At 40.9% G+C, this 22,266-nt stretch overlaps 1 protein-coding gene across 1 annotated transcript in view; it reads left to right on the forward strand.

The window, feature by feature from the left end:
• HADHA (hydroxyacyl-CoA dehydrogenase trifunctional multienzyme complex subunit alpha) overlaps positions 1-22,266 on the forward strand; it is a 34,534-nt gene that overhangs the window by 1,356 nt on the left and 10,912 nt on the right. The window contains exons 2-14 of the mRNA XM_081945926.1: positions 6,915-6,956; positions 8,993-9,063; positions 10,640-10,773; positions 11,657-11,795; positions 12,540-12,659; positions 12,745-12,847; positions 13,481-13,603; positions 13,757-13,875; positions 15,976-16,032; positions 18,117-18,226; positions 18,998-19,132; positions 20,626-20,797; positions 21,670-21,756. Coding sequence (XP_081802052.1) covers positions 6,915-6,956; positions 8,993-9,063; positions 10,640-10,773; positions 11,657-11,795; positions 12,540-12,659; positions 12,745-12,847; positions 13,481-13,603; positions 13,757-13,875; positions 15,976-16,032; positions 18,117-18,226; positions 18,998-19,132; positions 20,626-20,797; positions 21,670-21,756 — 1,412 coding nt within the window. The remainder of the gene's footprint in view (positions 1-6,914; positions 6,957-8,992; positions 9,064-10,639; positions 10,774-11,656; positions 11,796-12,539; positions 12,660-12,744; positions 12,848-13,480; positions 13,604-13,756; positions 13,876-15,975; positions 16,033-18,116; positions 18,227-18,997; positions 19,133-20,625; positions 20,798-21,669; positions 21,757-22,266) is intronic.

Raw genomic sequence — 22,266 nt, forward strand, 5'->3', positions numbered from 1 at the left:
CACTTGCAAAAAGAGAGGTGTATTCCAATAAAGAAGAGTTGCAGGTGAGGTGTTGCAGGGGGGAGGGGGGAGCAACATGTCTTATCTCTCTCCAAATTCCCCGCTTCAGTTCATGATTTGCCTGCCTCCTTTCTGGCCCGTGTGCACACAATCCTTGCCCCACCCAGGTTTCACATAAGCTCTGGTATGACTAACAATCTAAATGGAAGTTGTCCAGTACAGAACAGTGAAAGCTTAAACAATAGAGTAATAAATTTACTTCCATAAGTGAGGGTGAATCTGAATCTAGGTCTCCCTTTTCCAAGTCTAGCATCTTAAGCTCTGTGATAGTGGAGAATATGTGCAATTCAGGATGGGGAAATAAGGATGTATCACTTAAGTGGTTAATGCAGCACCTATACATTTGGGTTTCTTTCTGAAGTGTTGTAAACCATGAGTCCCATTGCACAAGTAGTTATAGTGTTATGCTGGCAGTTGAACCAGAATTTCCATCACTAAACAATGCGATCATAAAGCACAATGCCACATGACTGAATCCTACATCAACAGCAGTCCTGGTTGTCACTGTAATCCCACTGTAATATGGTTGTTGTGGGAAGAGGTGTCAGTCTCAGGCAAGAAGAATGGTGAGGCAGGCAGGCCACTAATTGCCAAATGTCTAAATCATGATCATGTGACCGTGTGATGGCTGGAACGTTGAGGATCAATCGTAAGTACCACTCATTCAGTGTTATAAATCATGATCATGTGACCGTGTGATGGCTGGAACGTTGAGGATCAATCGTAAGTACCACTCATTCAGTGTTAGAAGTTGAACAAATGTTTATATCCTGAGAACTACCTATACTTCATGCAGATTCTTTATTTAACAGTTTGTAATTAATGAAAAATAACTAGAATAAGAAAAGTGCATAAATTATTTTATGTTTTTAAAGATTTTAGAAAAGGATTGTCAGGATGACAATCTGGTTCCCAAATTTCAAAGAACTTCATGGTCGTATTTTCTAATCTGTTGCAGCTCTGACTTTGCAATAAAGATCATTTTGGTGAACAAAAATACAATAGTTAAAAGGAAGATATAAAAAAAGCCCAGCTCCTATGCTCGACTTTTGATTGGCTCCTATAGATAATGGAGAATTGCATCATGATTGACTTTGAAAAATTAGGTTACAAATATGGAGCCAGAGCAGCGATGGCGAACCTTTTTTGGCTCACGTGCCATAAGTGGGGGGAGCGTAGGGGGGTTGTGTACGGGCGTGCCGCACCCATAATGCAATGTGCGACCCTCCAGTGCGTATGCGCGCACTACAGGCACTTCCCCCCATTTTTATATGCTTTTTTCACCCTCCCCAGGCTCCAGAGGCTTTATAGGAGCCTGGGGAGGGCGAAAACAGCCTCCCCCGCCCCCCCAGACACCCTCCAGAGGCGTCAGGGAAGGCTCTGGACGGTCCCTGAAGCCTTCGGAGCGCTCAAAACGATCCTCTGAGCAAACCGGAAGTCACTTCCTGTTTGCTCGGAGGATCGTTTTGAGCGCTCCGAAAGCTTCAGGGGTTGTTTTGAGCGTTCCGAAGGCGTCATGGAAGCTCATGAAGCCTCCGGAGGGCCTGCGGGGGGGGGGGGGGGGGCAGGGAGGCTCTTTTCGCCCTCCTCAGGCTCCTATAAAGCCTCTGGAGCCTGGGGAGGGCGAAAAATGGCTTTAAAAAAGGGTGAACTCAGCTGGCCAGTGTGCGCATGCGTGCTGGCCAACTGACAGGGCAGGGCCTCGCATGCTCTGACAAATGGCTCTGCGTGCTACCTGTGGCACGCGTGCCATAGGTTCGCCATCACTGAGCTAGAGTGTGCCAGGTGGTGTTGATGCTGTTCCATTCTATCTCCATGACCATCCATAAGCTATTTCTAGGTGCTGTTAACCCCATTCCAGAATTGGATTTATTGTTCACACTGCTGTTCTATTGCAGCAGTAATCAACAACGGAGCTCACTTTTTATTGATTGCTTCTTCACATTTTGTCCTCCATCCCTCTTTTAGGCCTGCAACCCATCAACCAAGCTATTTTTGCACAGGGGTTTAGGTTTTTTTCAGAGGGGTACTAGATCTGTGTTCATAAATAGCCTTATTAAGAAGTCACGAGCATGTGGTATTTTACTCCTGTGACATATTAGTTGGACAGCTTGATAGATAGTTAAACAAGCTGTTCCATGTATCACCTTCATCCAACCCAACTCCTGTTAAGGAGAACAGTTAATTGTTGATATCAAGCTTGGTGGGATGGGAAATACAGATGGGAGGAACACTTCATGTTTCTAAACTACCCTTCGTTTAAAAAAGGCAGCAACTATTGGTCAGCCTTCTTAGGGCTCAGGCAGCATAGGACTCAGCAGTTTGAAGTAAATGATTTTCCGCTACCTTAAAAACTGATAGGTAGAATTTTAATGCAGCTGTTTGATTATTGCCAGAAAATTGTGGCTTGCACCAAGTTTATGTCTCCAGTCCTCTCTCTTCATCCCTTCAGTCTTCTCAGAAAATCACGTGAGGTCTCAAGTAAGCAAAAGGTTGTCCACTCCTCTGCTAATGCAGCAGTTTATAATAGCTTGCCATCACTGGCTTTGTTAGTTAAGAGTCTGGTAAATAAAACAAATCTTAATATAATATTGAAGATCCGAAAATAGGCCTAAGGAAAGAACTTTTTAGATGTTCCTTTCTCCAGGCACCACATCATAAGAGCATTTAAATATGCTTTTTCAATAAATAGGCAAGATTCTGTTGTTCTGGTACAATCAGTTGTACGTTATATTGTATTGTTACTCAATTTAATTGGTTTTTAATTCATAATAAATTTGCCTGATCTCATTTGACTTTAAAATTTGTATTGGATTTTTTGCTGTTAAAAGTTGTTTATTTATTTGTTCTCTTTGATTGTGATTCAAGTGTGGAGGCACATTACAAGTTGTCAGTAGATAAAATCTTGTATTTTCCTCAGAGAGAAACTACCTCTGAAGAACCAATCTTGTACATTTTGTTACTCCAGAGCATATAATTTAAAATCATTACTCTACTGAATTTCCTTTAAATAGCCATGGAAGAAACGTGTGGTATAATGGTTTGGGTTATATTCTAAACAAGGAAAGGTATGGAAAGAAAAAAGGGAGAAAGACTTGTTACCTAAAGATATCTAATGCTGTGTCATCACATTAGATTTCATGGCTGAAATATCATCACCTATAAGATAGTTATCAGTTCGTTATCATCTGATATAATAGATTACAAGACTATAGTTTAGGAAAGCAATTGCTGCCAATGTCAAAGGCTACTTTTAAAGTGATAAAAGGTTATTGTACAATGTACATACTTTCTTAATGCTATAGTATTATATGCTTGGACATATATAATTGTCAATATTGGTTTTAAAAGATGTCAAACTACAGGACTCTGCTATTTTAGAATAAGTAAACTAGCAAACAGATTTAATTTGGTGAAATGCTCTCAAAAAACTGGGTAGGAGAGAAATCTTTTTGCCCCAGGAATTGTGGACAAAAATCAATCCCAACTTTACAACATGAGCATATTTAGGTTGCAGTATATTAACGATTTCCCCCTAAAGAATATTTCGTAAATTGTGGAAACTGTTGAAAACAAAGGAACTGGGAGTGCAGTTTCTGGTAAATACATTTATTATTTAACCATGTACTGTGCTACCACAATAAAAAATGACTCTTGACTAATTATGGAGAAAAGATACAGATTAAAATATATGTGGTAAAAATAAAGATGGTGAGACTGACAATGGGAAATGTGTATATGTATGTGCTTATATAAACACAAATATATATACACTCATGCAAGTGTGTCAAATGCATACATTTATATGTGGTGGGGTGAGTTTTCCTGGCTTGGTTTCAGTGGGACCCGGCAACGCTAAGTGGACAATGTAGCAAAGCTAGGCATTATGTTGAATTTTAATCTGTGTTCCTAGTTCATTTTCTATCTGTTCCATTTTGTGGGGAGCAGTTCTCTTTAAGTACATCCTCCTTTTGGGTAAATATTGCATGCTTATCTCGCTGAGCTTACTGTGATAGAGAAGACAAACGTGGATAGACTTGTTAGGAAGATAGTAGTGGGGACAAGCATATGACCCCAGCGCTTCATTGCCTGCATTTCTGGACAAGATGGAATGTAGGTGAAAGGTCTTTCCTTTCTGTTTGCTTCTATTGAAAAGTAAGCAGGAAGGCAGGGCACTCTGCCAGTTTTGAGCTGAGATCATGTGATTGACTTACAAAGCATAGCATGTTTCAGTATGGACGTGTAGGTTTTTTAAATTAAGCATTGCGTTTTTGTTTAGGACTTGCACATCTTCCCTGCCCATTTTGAGTACGCTTTTTCATATCATTTTTGCTCAGTGTATAATAGGTAAAGTAATTAGTCTCTTGTTATTAATTTGTTTCAGGTTGAATATGCTTTGAAAGCCATACTTCAAAAATAGATAGATAGGTGATAGAATGTTAAAAGTGCTGTTTTTTAGAAAACAGGTCATTGCTTTTTGCATTCCAGACAGTTTTTGCATACTCTCTTATTGCTATTTTTTCATTTAACCAGATTCCATGGATGTAAGGTTTTTCCATGTTTTCAGTTTAAAGTCACACAAAAAGCCAAAAGCCACCCAGAATTTGTTCAATATAATATTAAATTAAATGCCCCGAAGACAAATTCCTTGTGTGTCCAATCACACTGGGCCAATAAAGAATTCTATTCTATAAAATTATATTGAGCAAAATACCATTCAGTCTTTATGTCCCTGAAGAGCTCAGAACTGCACCAGGAGCTTTTTTGGTAGCCCATAAAAGGCCATTGATCTAAGACAGGATATACTGATTTAACCTGAGAAGACAGCACATAATGCATATTCGTCTCCAAGTAGGATGGATTACAACTCCCATCATCCCCATTCAGCAGTTATTGGGCATAATAAGTAAAGAGGATCCAATTTTTCACTCCCAGGTGCCAAAAGCACATAAAACTCAGGATGTCTGAGGTCATAGTAACAATGTACATCAGGGGTGTCCAAACTTGGCAACTTTAAGACTTGTGGACTTCAACTCCCAGAATTCCCCAGCCAGCTCTGCTGGCTGGGGAATACTGGGAGTTGAAGTCTACAAGTCTTAAAGTTGCCAAGTTTGGACACCCCTGATGTACAGGGAGTCCCCGACTTACAGCCATTCGTTTAGTGACTGTTTGCAGTTACAGCAGTACTGACAAAAGTGACTTATGACCATCTTTCCCATTTACGACCCTTGCTGCATCCCTGTGGTTGTGTGATCAAAATTCGGATGCTTGGCAACTGGCTCATATTTGTGATGGTTGCAATGCCCTGGAGTCATGCGATCGCCTTTTGTGACTTCCTGACAAGCGAAGTCAATGGGAAAACCAGATTCCCTTTATAACCATGTTACCAACTGAACAACTGCAGTGATTCATTTAACAACTGTGGCAAAAAAAAAGTCATAAAATGGGAGACCACCTGACCATTAAAGCAGCCATGGGCTCCCCTCCCCTTGTTTGATCGTTTCCTAGGCAGCATCTCTTCCCATCATCTCTCCAGATCATTCGCATAGATCATTACAAATAATGAAAGAGGGAGGGGGGAGAGAGGGGGGAGTGCAAAGATTGTAAATAAGGGCATTGGTCTCAGAGTTACTTTTTCATCACTGTCATAGCTGTGAATGGTTGTTGTCCAAGGCAGTTAGCAAAGAAGGCCTACAGGTCGCCCTTGATTTACAACAGGTCATTTAAGGTTACAATAGTTTCCAAAATGGAGCTTTGTGGCCCTTAAAACACCTCCTGTCATCATATAATGTCATGCTATCCCCATCAAATACATGAACCGTTGCAAACGGTTTGCACTTATGACTTGTTGCCAAGCACCCCACAATCATGTCATCGTTTGCAATCTTCTCTGTCAGCTTTCCCAGAAAGTCCATGAGGGAAGCCAGCAGGAAAGATTTCGAGCTGCTGCCATCTGCCAAGAGGACTTCCTCTTATCTCTGGGAGCTTGGCTGAAAGAGCTGCTTGCCCAATAGAACTCAATCCCTCCAATGATTGCAGAAATGGGCTTAGATCCTGAAGATCTGAGCCCTCTTTCTGCAACGCAGCAGAGGTGTTCTCTTCCACACACAGAGGAGAGCTCAGCCCCTCCACTAGGCTGCAGTAACCGGTCTCAGACCCTGAAGATCCAAGCAGTGTTTCTGGAGCCTGGCACAGGTGCTGTCTCCTGTGCATGGAAGGACACAGGAAAGCTAGTGAACACCATCATTCTGAGGCCTAAAATACTTTTAGCCTTCAGAGTGATCATGCTTGCTAGCTTTCTATTCGGGAAAGCTAACAAATGCAGTCATTCTCATAATAATTTGGAAGGTCCTTTTTCCAAATTGCACCATTTTGAGAAAGAGCTTTCCAATGATCGTGAGAATGGGGCCTGCTTGCAGAAAAAGACAAAGGTAAGTGGGCCTGTGCATGGTGGAGTAAGGGGAAGGTCTGGGCCTCCTGGGCCTGGTAGGGACTGAGAGATCGCCTGGGCCTCCTGGATGTGGTAGAGCACGAAGAGGGTTATGGTCTTCTTGGCACAGTGCAGCAGGGAAAGGTGATCTGTTTAACAACCCATGCAGTTACTTAACAACTGCAACTGGGGGACCTAGCTTGTGGTCATGTGCCATCCCAGTGAGATCTTCACTCAGTGAGATTTCTGTCCCAATTGTGGTCATAGGTCAAGGACTGTCTGCACTTGTATCTATTTTTCAGGAGGCATGCAATGATTTTTTTTAAAGTGATGCTTCTTTGGAATGCCCAGATGTTTAAATATTTGCTCATGAGGATTTAAAATAACTTTTTCGGCCCTGTGTAACTCCTGAAATCTCTTCCAGATTATGCTTGCCGAAACCTCAGCATTTCCCCTGCTGTTAAATGTAAGTGTAGATAATTCCTTGGTGGGGATTGATGGGTGTAAACTGGAATTTTGACTGATGGAATGAAATTACATAGAGGTGACTCTTGGTCAGTTTTTTGCACATTGTTTTAATCTGTTCAGAAGTTTTTGGTGCGTGTAACAATTAAAAAATAATGAGAAGGAAACTGGAAAGCAAACACGTGGGGTAAATAAAGATGTAGACAACATCCCACTTACTGGGAGAAGCGGGGGTGTGGGAACTTTCATTTCACATTAGAAAGAATTTGTTTTTTATCGAACATGTTTCTTTTTGCATTATAAATGCTGGAGGCCAAAGATTGGGTTCTTTCATAAGCAGCTATGCATAGGAAGCACTTGCAAAAACAAGAATGAAACTTGCAACAGCAGCAGTAATTAAGACACATATCGGCTAATCACTTAGCTCTGCTTCCCAGGTGTGTTGGGTGATAACTATTGAAAAGGATGGGAATTATAGCTACACATCTGGAATGGAGGAATATTGCCTCACCATATGGAAAAGTGAAAGTGATGAGAATGACTAATATAGGCCCAAGGGGTTTGAAATATCTGCATAGCATAGGGCAGTGATGGCGAACCTTTTTTGGCTCGCGTGCCACAAGTGGGGGGAGCGCAGGGGGGTCGAGTGTGGGCGTGCCGCACCCATAATGCAACGCGCGACCCCCCCCCCAGTGTGCATGCGCGCACAACGCGCGACCCCCCCATTTTTACATGTTTTTTTGCCCTCCCCAGGCTCCAGGGGCTTTATAGGAGCCTGGGGAGGGCAAAAAGAGCCTCCCCCGACCCCCCGGAGGCCCTCCGGAGGCTTCAGGGACTGTCCGGAGCCTCCCTGAAGCCTCCGGAGCGCTTAAAACCACCCTCCGAGCAAACCGGAAGTGACTTCCGGGTTGCTCGGAGGATCGTTTTAAGCGCTCCGAAGGCATCAGGGAAGCCTTGGACGGTCCCTGAAGCCTTCGGAGCGCTTAAAACCACCCTCCGAGCAAACCGGAAGTGACTTCCGGTTTGCTCGGAGGGTGGTTTTAAGCGTTCCGAAGGCTTCAGGGACGGTCCCTGAAGCCTCCGGGGGGGGGGCGGGGGAGGCTCTTTTCACCCTCCCCAGGCTCCTATAAAGCCTCTGGAGCCTGGGGAAGGCGAAAAATAGCTTTTAAAAAGGTGAACTCAGCTGCCCAGCGTGCGCATGCGCGCTGGCCAGCTAACAGGGCAGCGCCTCGCGTGCCCTGACAAATGGCTCCGCGTGCCACTTGTGGCACGCGTGCCATAGGTTCGCCATCATGGGCATAGGGTATCTCAGTAAGACCTTTTGTTCATCACATTATATTGAACAATTGCTCTCCTGTCAATGAGAGCTGATATCTTTGTTTCCCATAGGATCTGAAATATTTGCTTATTTTTGCTAACTATTAATGACATTATATACCGTATTTTTTGGGAATATAAGACGCACCAAGGTTTTGAAGAGGCAAATAGAAAAAAAAGTTTTTGCACTCTACAAACCTCCCAAAAACGGCCCGTTATGCGTGAAAACGGGCCAGTTTTTCCCCCCCAAAAGGCATGAGTAGCCTTTAGGGGGCTTGCAGAGTGCTCCAAGGGGGGGGCAAAAACTAGTAAAAAATGGCCCATTTTTTGTGAAACCGGCCCATTTTTCATTTTAAAAAAAGGACATGGATAGCCTTTAGGAAGCTTATAGAGTGCTCCTGGGGACTGGTTTTTTTTTTAATTGAGCAAAAAATGGGCTGTTTTTCTCTCATTTCTGCCCTCCCCAGTCCCCAGGAGCTCTCTAAAAGCTTCCTAGAGGCTATGCACTGCCATTTGGGTGAAGGGGTGGGGTTTCGGGAGGCAAAAAATGCTGTATTCAGTGTATAAGACGTAGCCAGATTTTCAGCCTCTTTTTTGAGGGAAAAAGGTGTGTCTTATACTCCGAAAAATATGGTAATTTTGAACTTGGTTTTTTTCCTCTTCTGTTGAATTCTAGGGTACAGAATAATACATGCATTTCTTGCCTCTTTTCTATCTTAGCTAGAACCCATGTTAATTATGACATCAAAGAAGATGTTGCTGTCGTTCGTTTTAACTCCCCTAATTCCAAGGTAAGGTTTCCAATTGCTTTTCACTTGGTGAACGTTATCTACAATAATAATACAGATATTTAGAATGCAATGAAGAAAGGATGATGAAGGAAGATCTTGTACAGAAAACTTGAAAGTGGAGGTTGGAGTCTTGGAGAGCTAAACAAGGGGTAGGAACTTTCCCGAAATGGAAAAAAAATAAGGTGGCAGGCTCTAATATAGTAATGACAGTAAGAACCATTATAAAATAAAGATTAGTTGTAAGGGTTGGATGTGGTTTCTGCATAGAGTCTAGTTTCAGCATCAGTTACTGGCCTCCACAGCAGAACTACATTTTTGTGGGTGGCATGGTGAACTCGGTATATCTGATCTAAGTGATCCTTTTGCAATCGGTATATCTGATCTAAGTGATCTTCAGAAGCTACTGCTGGTTCAGCTCCGATGGCACAAGCCATAAATGGGCACTTGTTAATCTCAAGTGTCATTTGTGCTGCCTGAGTTGCATTGGATGTCAACTGGCTTCTGAGTGTAGTTCAACATGCTGGTTGTTATCTACCAACCTCAACATGGCACAGGGCCTGGTTACTGGAGGGACCACCTATCTCCAACTGTTTCTGCCCATCCAGTGCCTTTGGACAGAGTGGGTACGCTCAAGTAATAACAGATTAACTGAGTTGGAAGGGACCTTGGAGGTCTTCTAGTCCAACCCCCTGCTCAAGCAGGAAATCCTATACCATTTCAGAGAAATGGCTGCCCAATCTCTTCTTAAAAACCTCTAGTGATGGGGCATCCATAACCTCTGGAGGCAAAGCCATTCCACCGATTAATTGTTCTCATTGACAGAAAGTTTATCCTTAGTTCTAGGTTGGATCTCTTCTTGATATGTTTCCATCCATTACTTCTTATAACATGGAAACTTATAAAAATGATTTTCATAAGCTAGACGATTATCACAGGATGATCCTCTAGCATCATTCACAACGATTCAATGGAAGCAGCATCATTTCACAAAAACACTCAAGCCAAATTGGGGAAGAGAATATATAACTTCTGAATTTTGACAAGAACATGAAGTGGCCTTGTGTTCCTCCCAGAAGCTGCTGCCAGGCATTTTGTACTTTTCAAAGCAGAAAAGACCTCTATCCAAAATTGACCAACTTACAAAGGTCTCATCAATTTATCTTACAGGATTGAGAAAGTGTCGTTGTCTTCTTCTTCTTTTTTTACTGCTTCAGCTCTCTGAGCTTAATTTGTTGCAGCTTTTCTTATTGCAGTCAACCATTGCAAGCATCCCATGTTAGCTATGACAAAATCATACCATAACAAAATCATATCGTAGATAATGGAGTTCAGTTCTTCAGGATTTTGTTCCTGCATTTTAAATGTATGGTAATCATTACTTTTTAAAAGTACCTTGAAAAGCACATAACAGTTGTGTTTGATTGTTTAATTGTGCTTAATTCTTAAACGTCGTAGCCTCTGTGAGCATTGGCTCTTTTGGGGAGATTGCCACTTTCAGGTGGGAAGAAAGGCAAAGGATGTCTCCATCTAATACTGAACTTTGGTTTTAACTTACGGTACCTATTTCTTGTTATAGGTAAACACGTTGTCCAAGGAAATGCAAGCTGAGTTCGTAGATGTAATGAAAGAAATATGGAGCAACGATGCTGTCAGAAGTGCGGTGCTTATCTCAGGAAAGCCTGGTTGTTTTATTGCAGGGGCAGACATCAAGTAAGTTCTGTGGAAGGGAACCCCTGCTAGATAACATATTTCTTTTGTTTTAAAAAAATGATGAGTAAATGGTCACCCCTATTGGGTTATTTTAACATTCTTAATATTCTTATATATTTTGCCTGAGAGATTATAGCAAAAAGATTTATTGCTTCTTCCCTGAGCATGCTGTACAGCAAACTAGAAATCAGTTTGCTTTGCAATTTATCTACAAACATCAGAGGACAACAAAGCAGGTAGTGTGCTTAAAATCCTCTGCCCCCTACTGGAAACAAATTGGAATAACACAGGTAGCAGATCGTAAGGATGGCTCCTTCCCGGTTGTAGATGGTTGGTGACTTCTAAGTTCAGTGAAAGAAAATGAAGGCATTAACATGTGTTTTATTGCAAAATAAAATTCCCGTCCTTTAGTAAAAGTGCATAAAACTCAGAAATTCAGGGATGTACTTTCTGGAGAAACAAACCCCCCCCCCCCCAAATGTACCAATCCAATCCATTTTGGGAATTGAGAAGTAAAGTTTCCAATATAAGAAACGTGAAATTACCAAATCAGTAATTTGATGGTAGCTGAATTGACACTTTCCAGAAGAAAATCAAGGTGGTAGGAAACTGTTTTCTTGCTTACTAGGGAAACATTTTTCCCCCTAAGTAAATACTAGCACTCAGCAAGAATGAAATGAATCTCATTAGAGCATTAGATGAAGTCGAGAAAGATTTTAACTCACATTAACTTAAAGCAGTATTCACAAAGAAAACATAAGGCAACTCTGGGTCACTTGGAAAAAAAAAACCTTTGAATTGCTTTTTCATAGATGTGAAATAAATATTATTCTCTTCATGATCCACCATTCAACTGGCTTTCTCCACTGCTTTCACATTGTAGCATGATTGAGATTTGTGGGTCCAGCCAAGAAATAACGGAACTATCTCAGGAAGGACAGAAGATGCTCCACAGCCTTGAAAAGTCACCCAAACCCATTGTGGCTGCAATCAGTGGTTCCTGCCTTGGTGGAGGGCTAGAGGTATGAAGAAAGGCTTCCATAAGAGAAGTCAAAAAGGACCTAGATACAATAAAAACAGATTAATAAAAATTCCAGCTCGCTAATTCTGCCAAACATTTGACTAGAAAAATCTATGCAGCAACTTCAAGAAGAGTTATTAATGTAGGATTGTTTCAGAAAATGGAGATTCCAGCATAAAGAGAAGTAGGTTCAGTGGTGGGTTGCAGGTGGTATACCCCGGTACAGACGTACTGGATCCTGCCCGCAGCACCTTTTACCGTTCTGGTAAGGTGCTCCGGAAGGCCCACCCGCCCACCTGCGCTCCTTACCTGTGCTTTAAGCTTTTGGTGCTTCCATGCATGCGCATGGCGCGTATGGCACCTGTGCAACGCTCCCCCAAGCAGCTGGAGCATCGCAGAGGCTTGCGGAAGCGTCGCAGGCAAGTATGACGCATGCGTCCACGTGGGTGATGCTGGGGCCGTTCCAACCAGTACGGAATCCGGAACCCACCACTGAGTAGGTTGGTCTAGTGGTTAAGGCATTAAGCTAAAAACCAGGTAACTCTGAGTTCTAGTCCTATCTTAGACATGCAAAACTATTTGGGTGATTTGGGGCTAATCGTTCTCTCTCAGCCCAACCCACCTCACAGAGTTGTTATTGTGAGGAAAATAAATAATAGAGAGTAAAGTTCATACAAAACAATTGCTGGACCCTGGAATGTGTTTAGGGGGAAGTGAGTTGTAATGGTGCTTTCTGGCTTTTCAGGTTGCCATCGCTTGCCAATATAGAATAGCCACTAAGGATAAAAAGACAGTCCTGGGGACTCCTGAGATGCTGCTGGGGTTGCTTCCAGGGGCAGGAGGCACACAGAGATTACCAAAGATGGTGAGATTATCTCTTCGATAAACACCCGGTTTTCTTTCCTGTGCCCCTTTTTTGGATATATGAATTCCCTAATTCTGTATTTCAGGTAGGAATTCCTGCCGCCTTTGACATGATGTTGACTGGAAGAAATATTCGTGCTGACAAAGCAAAAAAAATGGGACTAGTAGACCAGCTGGTGGATCCACTAGGTTAGATTGTGATCTTTCCAACCAAACTTTTTGCCTCAAAATCACCTTGGAGAAGAGAATATTATGAGAAGATAATATTATTACAATGAAGGGAGGGAAATACAGCTCTAGGACTGGGATGTAAAGAATGGAGGCAAGTTGTACATTTGTAGGATGTTCTACAATGTGGGGACAAGGAAGCTTATTGAGCCAAGGGGAAAATGAAGGAAGAGTGGGCCACCTTTGCTTGAAATAATTATTTTGTTTATTTAACATTTATATAGATTCCCATCTTCTAACCCACTCTGGGAAGCTCCCAATCAAAAGCCCATCATTCCATCAGTAACAATTCATCCCTGCTTATGGGCTTACAATGTAATAGAAATTAGTGGAGCAACATATGGATTTTGGAGGAGGAGTAAGAATGGTAGCTTCAACAGCTGTGGATACTCCAACGCTGGAAGTTTTTAAGAAGAGATAGACAACCATTTGTCTGAAGTGGTCTAGGGTTTCCTGTCTAAGCAGGGGGTTGGACTAGAAGACCTCCAAGGTCTCTTCCAACTCTGTTATTTTGTTAACAGGATTCTTGTGATACTGGAGGTTGTCTTTTCTGTTATCAAGCTCGGCAGGCTATTAATTTTCTTGCACTTGCAGGTCCAGGTATCAAGAGCCCTGAGGAACGGACCATGGAATATCTGGAAGAGGTGGCCATTACATTTGCCCAAGGACTAGCCAACAAAACAATTACTCGGAAGGTTGACAAAGGGCTGATTCAGAGTGAGTGGGCACAACACTACCAGCTAAAGTAGTTTTGTTTTGATTCTTGGAAAAGGTGCTCTGGCTTTGCTCTTCTGGAAATTTTGGGGTTCCTTTGGTCCACAGGCCAAATTAGCCCAGAGTAGTTTGTCATTGAACTGCTTTGTCTTACAGAAGTGACGGATTTTGCCTTCACAATTCCATTTATAAGGCAACAAGTATACAAAACAGTAGAAAAAAAAGTGCAGAAGCAAACCAAAGGACTTTATCCTGCACCCTTGAGCATCATTGAGGTAATTCAGGTTTCTTCAGTGGCTTTTGGGGTTCCACCCAGGCTTGCAAGTTAGGGAGTGTGTGTTTCTGTGTATATATGTAGATTCTGCTCATTTGTTTTCAGCTTTGAATGCTACCAACTTTAGAATAAGATTTGTGGCATATTTGATCTTGTTTTGGGACAGGGGCTGGCCAAGATGACTTGGAACACAACTTTGGTTCAAGGAAGCTATTTATAAATACATCATTTAGTTACCTGAAAGCCAAACTCTATGCAGTTTATGTGTCATAGTTCTTCAGTACTTAACAAACATTCTAAACCACAGTATAGGAGACCTCTACCTGGAGGAGCAAAATATTTTCATTTTAGAAGGGTTGGCTAAAGGATTTTTAGCTTTTGCAGAACAGTCATGCTATTTTGGCATCTGTGAGATTGTCCTTCACAACCGTCTTCACTTATTCCATAAACATTAGTAAGTATAAACTGAAAGACCATATCAGCATACTCACTGACTGAATTTGTAAAACTGCTCTTTGATGGAAGGTGCTACTTCAAAGAATGCAGCTCATGTTTCTCTTGGAGTCGGTGGCTCTATAAGAAAAGAGACCTTTTGATGTGGCTTACCTGTTACCTAGAAATATAGTTTCTGCAAAAAAGATAAAAATCTTTTTATTTTAATGGGTATTTAAAACATTGTTTTAGACTTCGAATTGTATTTGCTGCTTGCTTTGCTTTGTTTAATATTCTTCATTTTCTTTTCTCATTCCTAGTTTTACTGGGTACTATTTGTTGCTATTTATTATATTTATGCATTGAATTGATATGAATACATTATTTATTAAATTCCTTTGCTGCCCTTTTCACTAATACAGTGGCTTTAGGTGGCTTGCAAGTTAATTAAAAATTAAAACGCGTTAAAAAGAATTAAAAGAATTGAATGGAGAAGTTAAAGATTAAAAATGGAGATGACGGATGACTTGGGGAGTGAGTTACGTTCTCTAGCCTGCCAGCTACCCCCCAACATGGCAGGCCCTGTTGGGACCCCAGTCCAAGCAGCAAAGCCACATTTTTAGATTCTTCCAGAAGGCCAGGTGCATGGAAGCAAACCTCCCCTCCAAAAAGAGAATTACCAGAATGTGGGCTCTTCTCCAGGACCCCCCTAGCCGAAATTCTTTGGCCAATGGGATCCAAAGTAGTTTTTTTCCACTGGAACAATTGGGGCTGGTTAATTCCATAGAGTGAGACAGTTCCTCAAATACCCTTTATCCATGCCCTAAAAGCTTTAAAGTTGACAACCATCACCTTGAATTGGGCCCAGAAGCAAAACGGCAGCGAATGCAGCTCGTGCAACAGTTGTGTCACATGTTTCACCTGAGGGTCCCCCAGAATTGTCTACATCGTCGCGCTCTGTACCTGTTTCCCGCTTCCAAGGTACAGAGGTCATCTCCTGGTTGGATTATACATTGTAGTAATCCAACCAGGAGATGACCAGGCCAGGAGTGACCCATGTGCAGGGCCTCACAATCCAGGAAAGGGCGTGACTGGCATACAGCATGAAATTATGCAAAAGCTGTTCTAGGCACAACTGCTGCTTCCATGGTATGGAGATAATAAGCACTAATAAGACCAAGGAGCTTATAATGGACTATAGAAGGAATAAATCAGACATCCAGCCCTTGGTTATCAATGGAGACCAAGTGGAGCAAGTGGCCAGTTTTAAATTTCTGGGTGTTATCATAAAAGAGGACCTGATCTGGGGCACTCACATTGCAGCACTGGTCAAAACTGCTGGTATTGCAAAATAAAACCTGGATGCATTGCTTCACTGAGTTGTTAACTGGTTTCAGAAACATAAGATTTCTTTGCATTCTCCAAAGTTCCTATCTTCTGTGCTAGAATCTTTTCTGCCAAGGTGGTAAAAAAAACCAATTCAGTTGTAAGATCTGGGGAGAGCCAGAAGGATAGGCAACACATTCTCCAATACTTGAAAAGTGAAATGGCTTTTGATGTGTTCTTTTTCTCTTAACTGTTTTTAATGCTGTGTTTAATGTCTTAGCTGTTATTGTCAACAATATGAGCTAACTATACTTTGGGGGAAAAAACTTTTTTGTTGGTTTAGGTAGTGAAGACTGGCCTAGAACAAGGCAATGAAGCTGGCTACCTTCTGGAATCCCAGGTAAAGAATCTTTGATCCACTTTTAAAAAGTTTCATGTGATGCTGTCAGAGATCAAACAGCAAGAGACAGATGCTGTAGCAGTGGAAATATTTAGACTAAATAAACATGACAAAAGGAGTTACAAGATACCAGAGGAGAAGCAGGACAGATACACAAAAAAGCTAATAAGAGTTGAAATTTTAAAAAGGGCAAGAGATGATGGATAAACATAGAATATTTTTTAATACAGTGGTTATTTTAATAAGTGTTAGGAAAAAAGTAGAAAGTAGAAATTGGGAAAACAATATTCTGTAAACTGAAATATAATATAATATGATTACTATTATACACAAATGTTAAAAGTTGAAAAAGTATGACTATGTATACTTAAATGGTAATATCACTATCAGAATTGTATGCAAAATATATTGACCCAGATAATACACTATCTACTAAACACCTATGGATGTTAAAGAAAAAAATATATAAATAAAATTATATATTTAAAAAAAGTTTCATGTGATGCGTAAAAGATGATTGGCTTAAAAAGATGACAGACTGGTAGTGGCTTTTGCCTTGATGCCATTTCATGTCTTAGTACTACTAGATGAACAGTTGGCACATCTTCCAAAATTTGATCTTCAGAACTTGTCATTTTCGTTACAATTATCTACTCATTACCTGGATAGTCTCTGCAGCTTGATTCTCATGCCTCTAGTTTACAACTACTCAGTCAAGACATGTCAAAAGCCCTTAATTTCCCACCCCCTCAACATTCTTTATGCTAAGAGAGAAAAGGATATCATTGTATAAAACTATTCGGGATGTGCGAGAATCTTTCTTATTGGAGCAATAGTGTTCTCAATATATTTTTCAGAGATAATTTATCAGCAGCTCTCTAAAGCAAAGCTGGCTGAGGAACTCTGGAAGTTGAAGTCCACAAGTTTTTAAGTTGCCAACGTTGGAGACCCCCGCTCTAAAGTCTTTATCTTGAAGCCTTAGCAATATCCTCCTTGAGTTTTCAGTGCTGTTTTCTTGCAGGTTTTCTCCTATAGTCAGGGGCATTGAGTGATCAGTTGCTCTCTATCTTTATTTCAAAAAAGAAACTAGCTTTCAGCCCTACAAGCCAGAATGAGATAGAATGTGTGATCCATTATTTTATTTTGTAAGAAAAATCTGTTTTCAGCAGATCACTGAACAAAATCGTAACAATAACATAAGGAACACCTAGATAAGGGACTACAAAAAACCTTTGATGCAAAGTGTCTGCTGTCTTATTTTTAAAAAAATTACAGTTCAGTTTTTTTGGGTGTAACACTGATTATGTTTCATTTCTTCAGTTGCTTTCAAACCATCATCAGCTATTGTGATGACCCAGTTTTTGTAACATTAAGCTGTGGTCCATAGATAGAAATCATATTTGTAATATTTCTAACAGGGTGATTTTTTAAAAATAGTGACTTTTAAACCTGTATAATGGTATAATAGTTTAAACCCTGGATTATAATGGCATTTTCTTTCATGGATTATGACACAAAACAAAGAAAGCACCTAGCAAGTAAAATAGGTATATATTTCTCTTGGTACACTGTACACAGCAAAATTAAAATCACATCTGTATTTAAGCTTTTGTCTGGAAAGCTTGCTAAAAATGCCTATATTGTTGATTAAAGATGCATGTATTGCTACATTATTGCTCTTTATATGGTCTTAACACCAAAAGTATGTTAAACACGATCATCGCCAGTTAGAAGCAGTGTAATTTCTAAGCTAAACCAGATGAAAAATCAGCAGGTTTAGTGGGAAATGCCATGCACATGAATACTATAGCAGTTTTCTTTAACACTGACCCTTTTAAATACCTTTTGTGGTCACAGACTCAAGATTTAATTCATAACATTTTTTCAAGCCTTCATGGACCCCCTGTGACAATATTGTGACCCCCACCAATGTTAATTTGTAGCTGGTCCTCTGATGTGCCCTTCTATAGAGTGCTTGTTTACTCTTTGCTGTTACTTCAGGATGGTATTATGATTCTGTGGCAGTTCCTCTGAATGTTTCTTTTTCATTTTCTCTCCACTTCTTCCATCCCCATCTCTTGCAGAAATTTGGGGAACTTGGGATGACTCCTGAATGCAAGGCCTTAATGGGGCTCTATCATGGTCAGGTACAGTGCAAGAAGAACAAATTTGGGGAGCCCAAGCAACCAGTCAAGTAAGTTCAACTATTTGAACAGCCTTCAGGCTGTGCTGGCTAGAACAGTTCTGTCTGTTTGTATGTAAAAGATTAGATAGTTTGCATTAATAACATGCAGGCCAGTTCAAAGGGCAGGAATGTCACTTAGCCAATTCAATCTAGTTTGAGAGGACTGGCTCTGAAATTGTTGAATGCATTCTAACTGAGCCAAAACCCATTTTCCCTGCTTGTCCTGGTAGGGCAGAAAGTTAGTCGTTCTGCTTTGCTTTAGATTGGGCTTTGCATGCACAGGCAAAGTCAGAATCCTGGCAGGACCATGCTCAAAGCTTTCTACACAGCCAGCTTGTCCACTGCAAAGCAGGAAAAATGGACGTTTATATCCTAACTGCATTGAAAATGCTGACATTCAGACAACTAATAAAGATCTTAGTTTCTGTTGATTCTTTTTAAATGTAACTTGAAATGCATTATTGGGGTTTATAGATAAACATTTCTCCCAAGTGTTTATATAAATATACACTTGTTAAATTAAGTAGGATTCTGGGTTCAAAAAATTACATTGACCTAGCTTGAAGCAGAAGTGACCAGTAAGCTGGGGGGGGGGGGGGATTTAATGCTTTTTAACTAGTAAATTATTCAAACTTGTTTTAATTATTTGCTTACTTTCCCAGCATTATTAAAAAGGAGGAATTTTAAATGTGAATTGTTTATTTATTATGTAAATTATATTGAATTTGTTATTTTCTTTTATCTTGTGAATTTCTTTTTCTTGATTCCCTCTTTGTGCAGGAATCTTGCTATTCTGGGAGCAGGTTTGATGGGTGCAGGAATTGCTCAGGTTTCTATGGAAAAGGGCCTTAACATCATAATGAAAGACACTACTCTGGATGGCTTGAGCAGGGGACAGCAACAGGTCTTTAAAGGGTATGTCCACTTAGTATCTAACTTCTGGTGTATTTGCAGTCTGGAGAGATTGGAATCCTGCAGTAACATAAGCCCTGAATTGTCAGTATTTGTCATTTTTGAAGCAGTAATATGCAAAAAAAATTATCTTTTTGCTCTTCAAAAGCTCTTCATGTCATAAATGTACAGGCTGAAGAAACTTATTAGAGTAGCAAGTGTGACTCCAACAATGTCCTTTCCTTCCAGCATTTCTTATGCTGGAATTCAGTATCTTTGTGCCTAACTCTTTTCTAATAAAATAAGGACTAGGGGAGACATGATAGCAGTGTTCCAATATCTCAGGGTCTGCCACAAAGAAGAAGGAGTCAAGCTATTCTCCAAAGCACCTGAGGGCAGGACAGGAAGCAATGGGTGGAAACTAATCAATGACACAAGCAACCTAGAACTAAGGAGAAATTTTCTGACAGAAGAATTAATCAGTGGAACAACTTGCCTCCAGAAGTTGTAACTGCTCCAGCACTGGAGGTTTTGAAGAAGAGATTGGGCAGCTATTTGTATGAAATAGAAAAAGGTTTCCTGCCTAAGCAGGGGGTTGAACTAGAAGACCTCCAAGGTCCCTTCCAACTCTATTATTCTGATTCAGTAATCTTACTGTGTCTTAATTAGTCACTGTGACTAATTTGGGCATTCATATAAATTTTCTAAATAAATACATTTAAAAAAATAATGAATCTTTAGAAGCTGCTGGCATTACTGAAGAGCTATTATAGTTTCTCAATTACTTAGAGAATCATCTCTTTTTCTAGATTTGTTTAGGCCTGGGGAGATCTACTCTGTTTGGTAATAAATTATTTGTTGACAAAATTTTTTGAAAACAATGACACATTCTTGTCATATGCTACAGTTGACATTTGCAAGCTTTTTTAAAAAAATCACTGTAGTATCTCTCCCAGATTCCATTTTACTTAAATATATTTATTTTGACAAGTATCTTATTATTATTATTCTTCCTCTCCCTTTTAGGAGGGTATCCAGGATCAGTATTTGCATTTGGCAAACTGTTTGGAAACGATGCTATTTATAAGTGCACGATTAGCCTTCAAAGTCTGTGTTGTGTAGCTTTGCTTTTTGTTTTGTTGTGTGTTGATCAGTATATGTATTTCCAGGTTGGCTACGAGAAATCTACAGTAAAGGAATAGATTTCAGAAATAAAACAAAAAACTAAAACAATATTTTAGAAGGGCTTAAAAATAAGTTTAAAAGCCATCTGCTTCTAAAATAGTAGTTTTTACTTAGCTTTTGAAAGATTCTTCAAAGCTTAATTTAATTTAATTTATTTAATTTATAGACCGCCCCCTCTCCCCAAAGGGACTCGGCTTCAGCTTCAAAACTGAAGTCAAGCTCTCTTCAGTATAAAAAAATATATGAATGTAAACAGCTTCTTCACAACTATACTTTACTCAACAGCTTATTTTCAATACTTTCCACTGTCCCCACCCTAATAATTTTTTCAGCTTGAATGATAAAGTGAAAAAGAAGAGTCTGACATCATTTGAGAGGGATACGCTCCTAAGTGAGCTCAAGGGACAGCTGGATTACAAGGACTTTAAGAAAACTGACATGATCATTGAAGCTGTCTTTGAAGATCTTAACATCAAACACAAAGTGCTGAAGGAGGTGGAAGCAGTAAGTAGGAGTTCGAGGCCAAAAGGGCCTGATGGGTCTGTGATATGCATTTGGATATATTTGGGGGCACCTCCCACTTTCCTAATTTCCCATATAAAATTTGCCACCTCATTCCTTTGCAAAAGCGGAAGAAATTGGAATATTATGTTAATCTTGGAGCACAGTTATATTAGGCACCAGTCACCGGTACGGTGTCTCGTTTGGCCCACCTGCCTGCCCGTGTTGCATGGCCGTTTCATAATGCGATCGGCCCGTTGCGCATGCGTGCACAGTGTGCGGTGACCTCCACTGCCCAGCTGGGTGTCTCACAGTGGTGGTGTGCATGTGTGCATAGCGCATGTGCCCGTGTATGACGCCCAGCCCTGTGCTGTGCCGGGGTCCGGAGCCCACCACTGCTAGGCATGTTTATCTCTGGTGAGTAATCTGGTCCTATGACTGCCCCTGGAAGTATCTCCATTCAGTCCAACTAGATTCCACCAATTAGAACTGTAGCAGTCAAAGGAAGGAATATTACTATAAGGATGTCAGTCCTCATCCTGTTGCTTGCATCCTACTAAGTACAAGCCAGTTCTGTCAAGGCACCAAGCGCATGGCTACATCAGGGCTTTTATGAGATGTTTCATCCCAGGCCTGAAAAACTGGCAGTCCACGGACTGGATGCATCATGCGCAGGCCATGCCCACCCTGGCTCCACAAAGGCAAAAAAGTCATGTCACAATCCGTCACGTGACGCAATCAAGTTTGACACCTGTGCTCTGTTGCAGATTACATACTACAGTGGGAAAAAGTGGTTTCGTCTCCATATAACATCACTGTAGCCATAGCGATGCACTTTCTCTCTCCTACATGTAACACTTGCTTTGTCTTCCCAGATTATCCCTCCTCACTGTATCTTTGCCAGCAACACATCTGCTCTTCCCATCAATCAGATAGCTGTAGCCAGCAAAAGGCCAGAAAAGGTGAGTTTGGTGTGTTTTTGTAGAATATACCGAAAATTAAGTAAGGCCTCTCCATCTGTGGTTTCCCCACAGCATAGCTTAGTCTTGTTGGAAAAACCAGCATTTTACTCTGATCCCGAGCTTTGACCTCTCTCATAAAGTACAGATATTTATTGGCCCTATTTATTGCCTTGCGCTCGCTAGATTTCTGCTAACGTTTTGTGATGCAGACTCCAGCAAATGGGTTTAAAGCAGGGGTGTCAAACTGGCGGCCCACAGGCCAGATGCGTCATGCACAGACAACGTCCACTCCAGCTCCGCAAAGGGTAAACCATCACGATACGTCACGTGATGGCAGCGTGACGGCGCAAGTTTGATACCCATGTTTTAAAGAAAACATTAGTCCTTGGCTTCCATTTGTTCTAGCATCACTTCAACAAGTACAGCAGCTGGAACAGTTTAAAGGAGTGAAAACCTTACACACCAAATGAGGCTTAGCTTTCATTAGGCTTGGTTATCCCTGTGTAAAGG

This window comes from Natrix helvetica, assembly GCF_964273705.1.
Source record: "Natrix helvetica genome assembly, chromosome: 2".
Lineage (NCBI taxonomy): Eukaryota > Metazoa > Chordata > Lepidosauria > Squamata > Natricidae > Natrix > Natrix helvetica.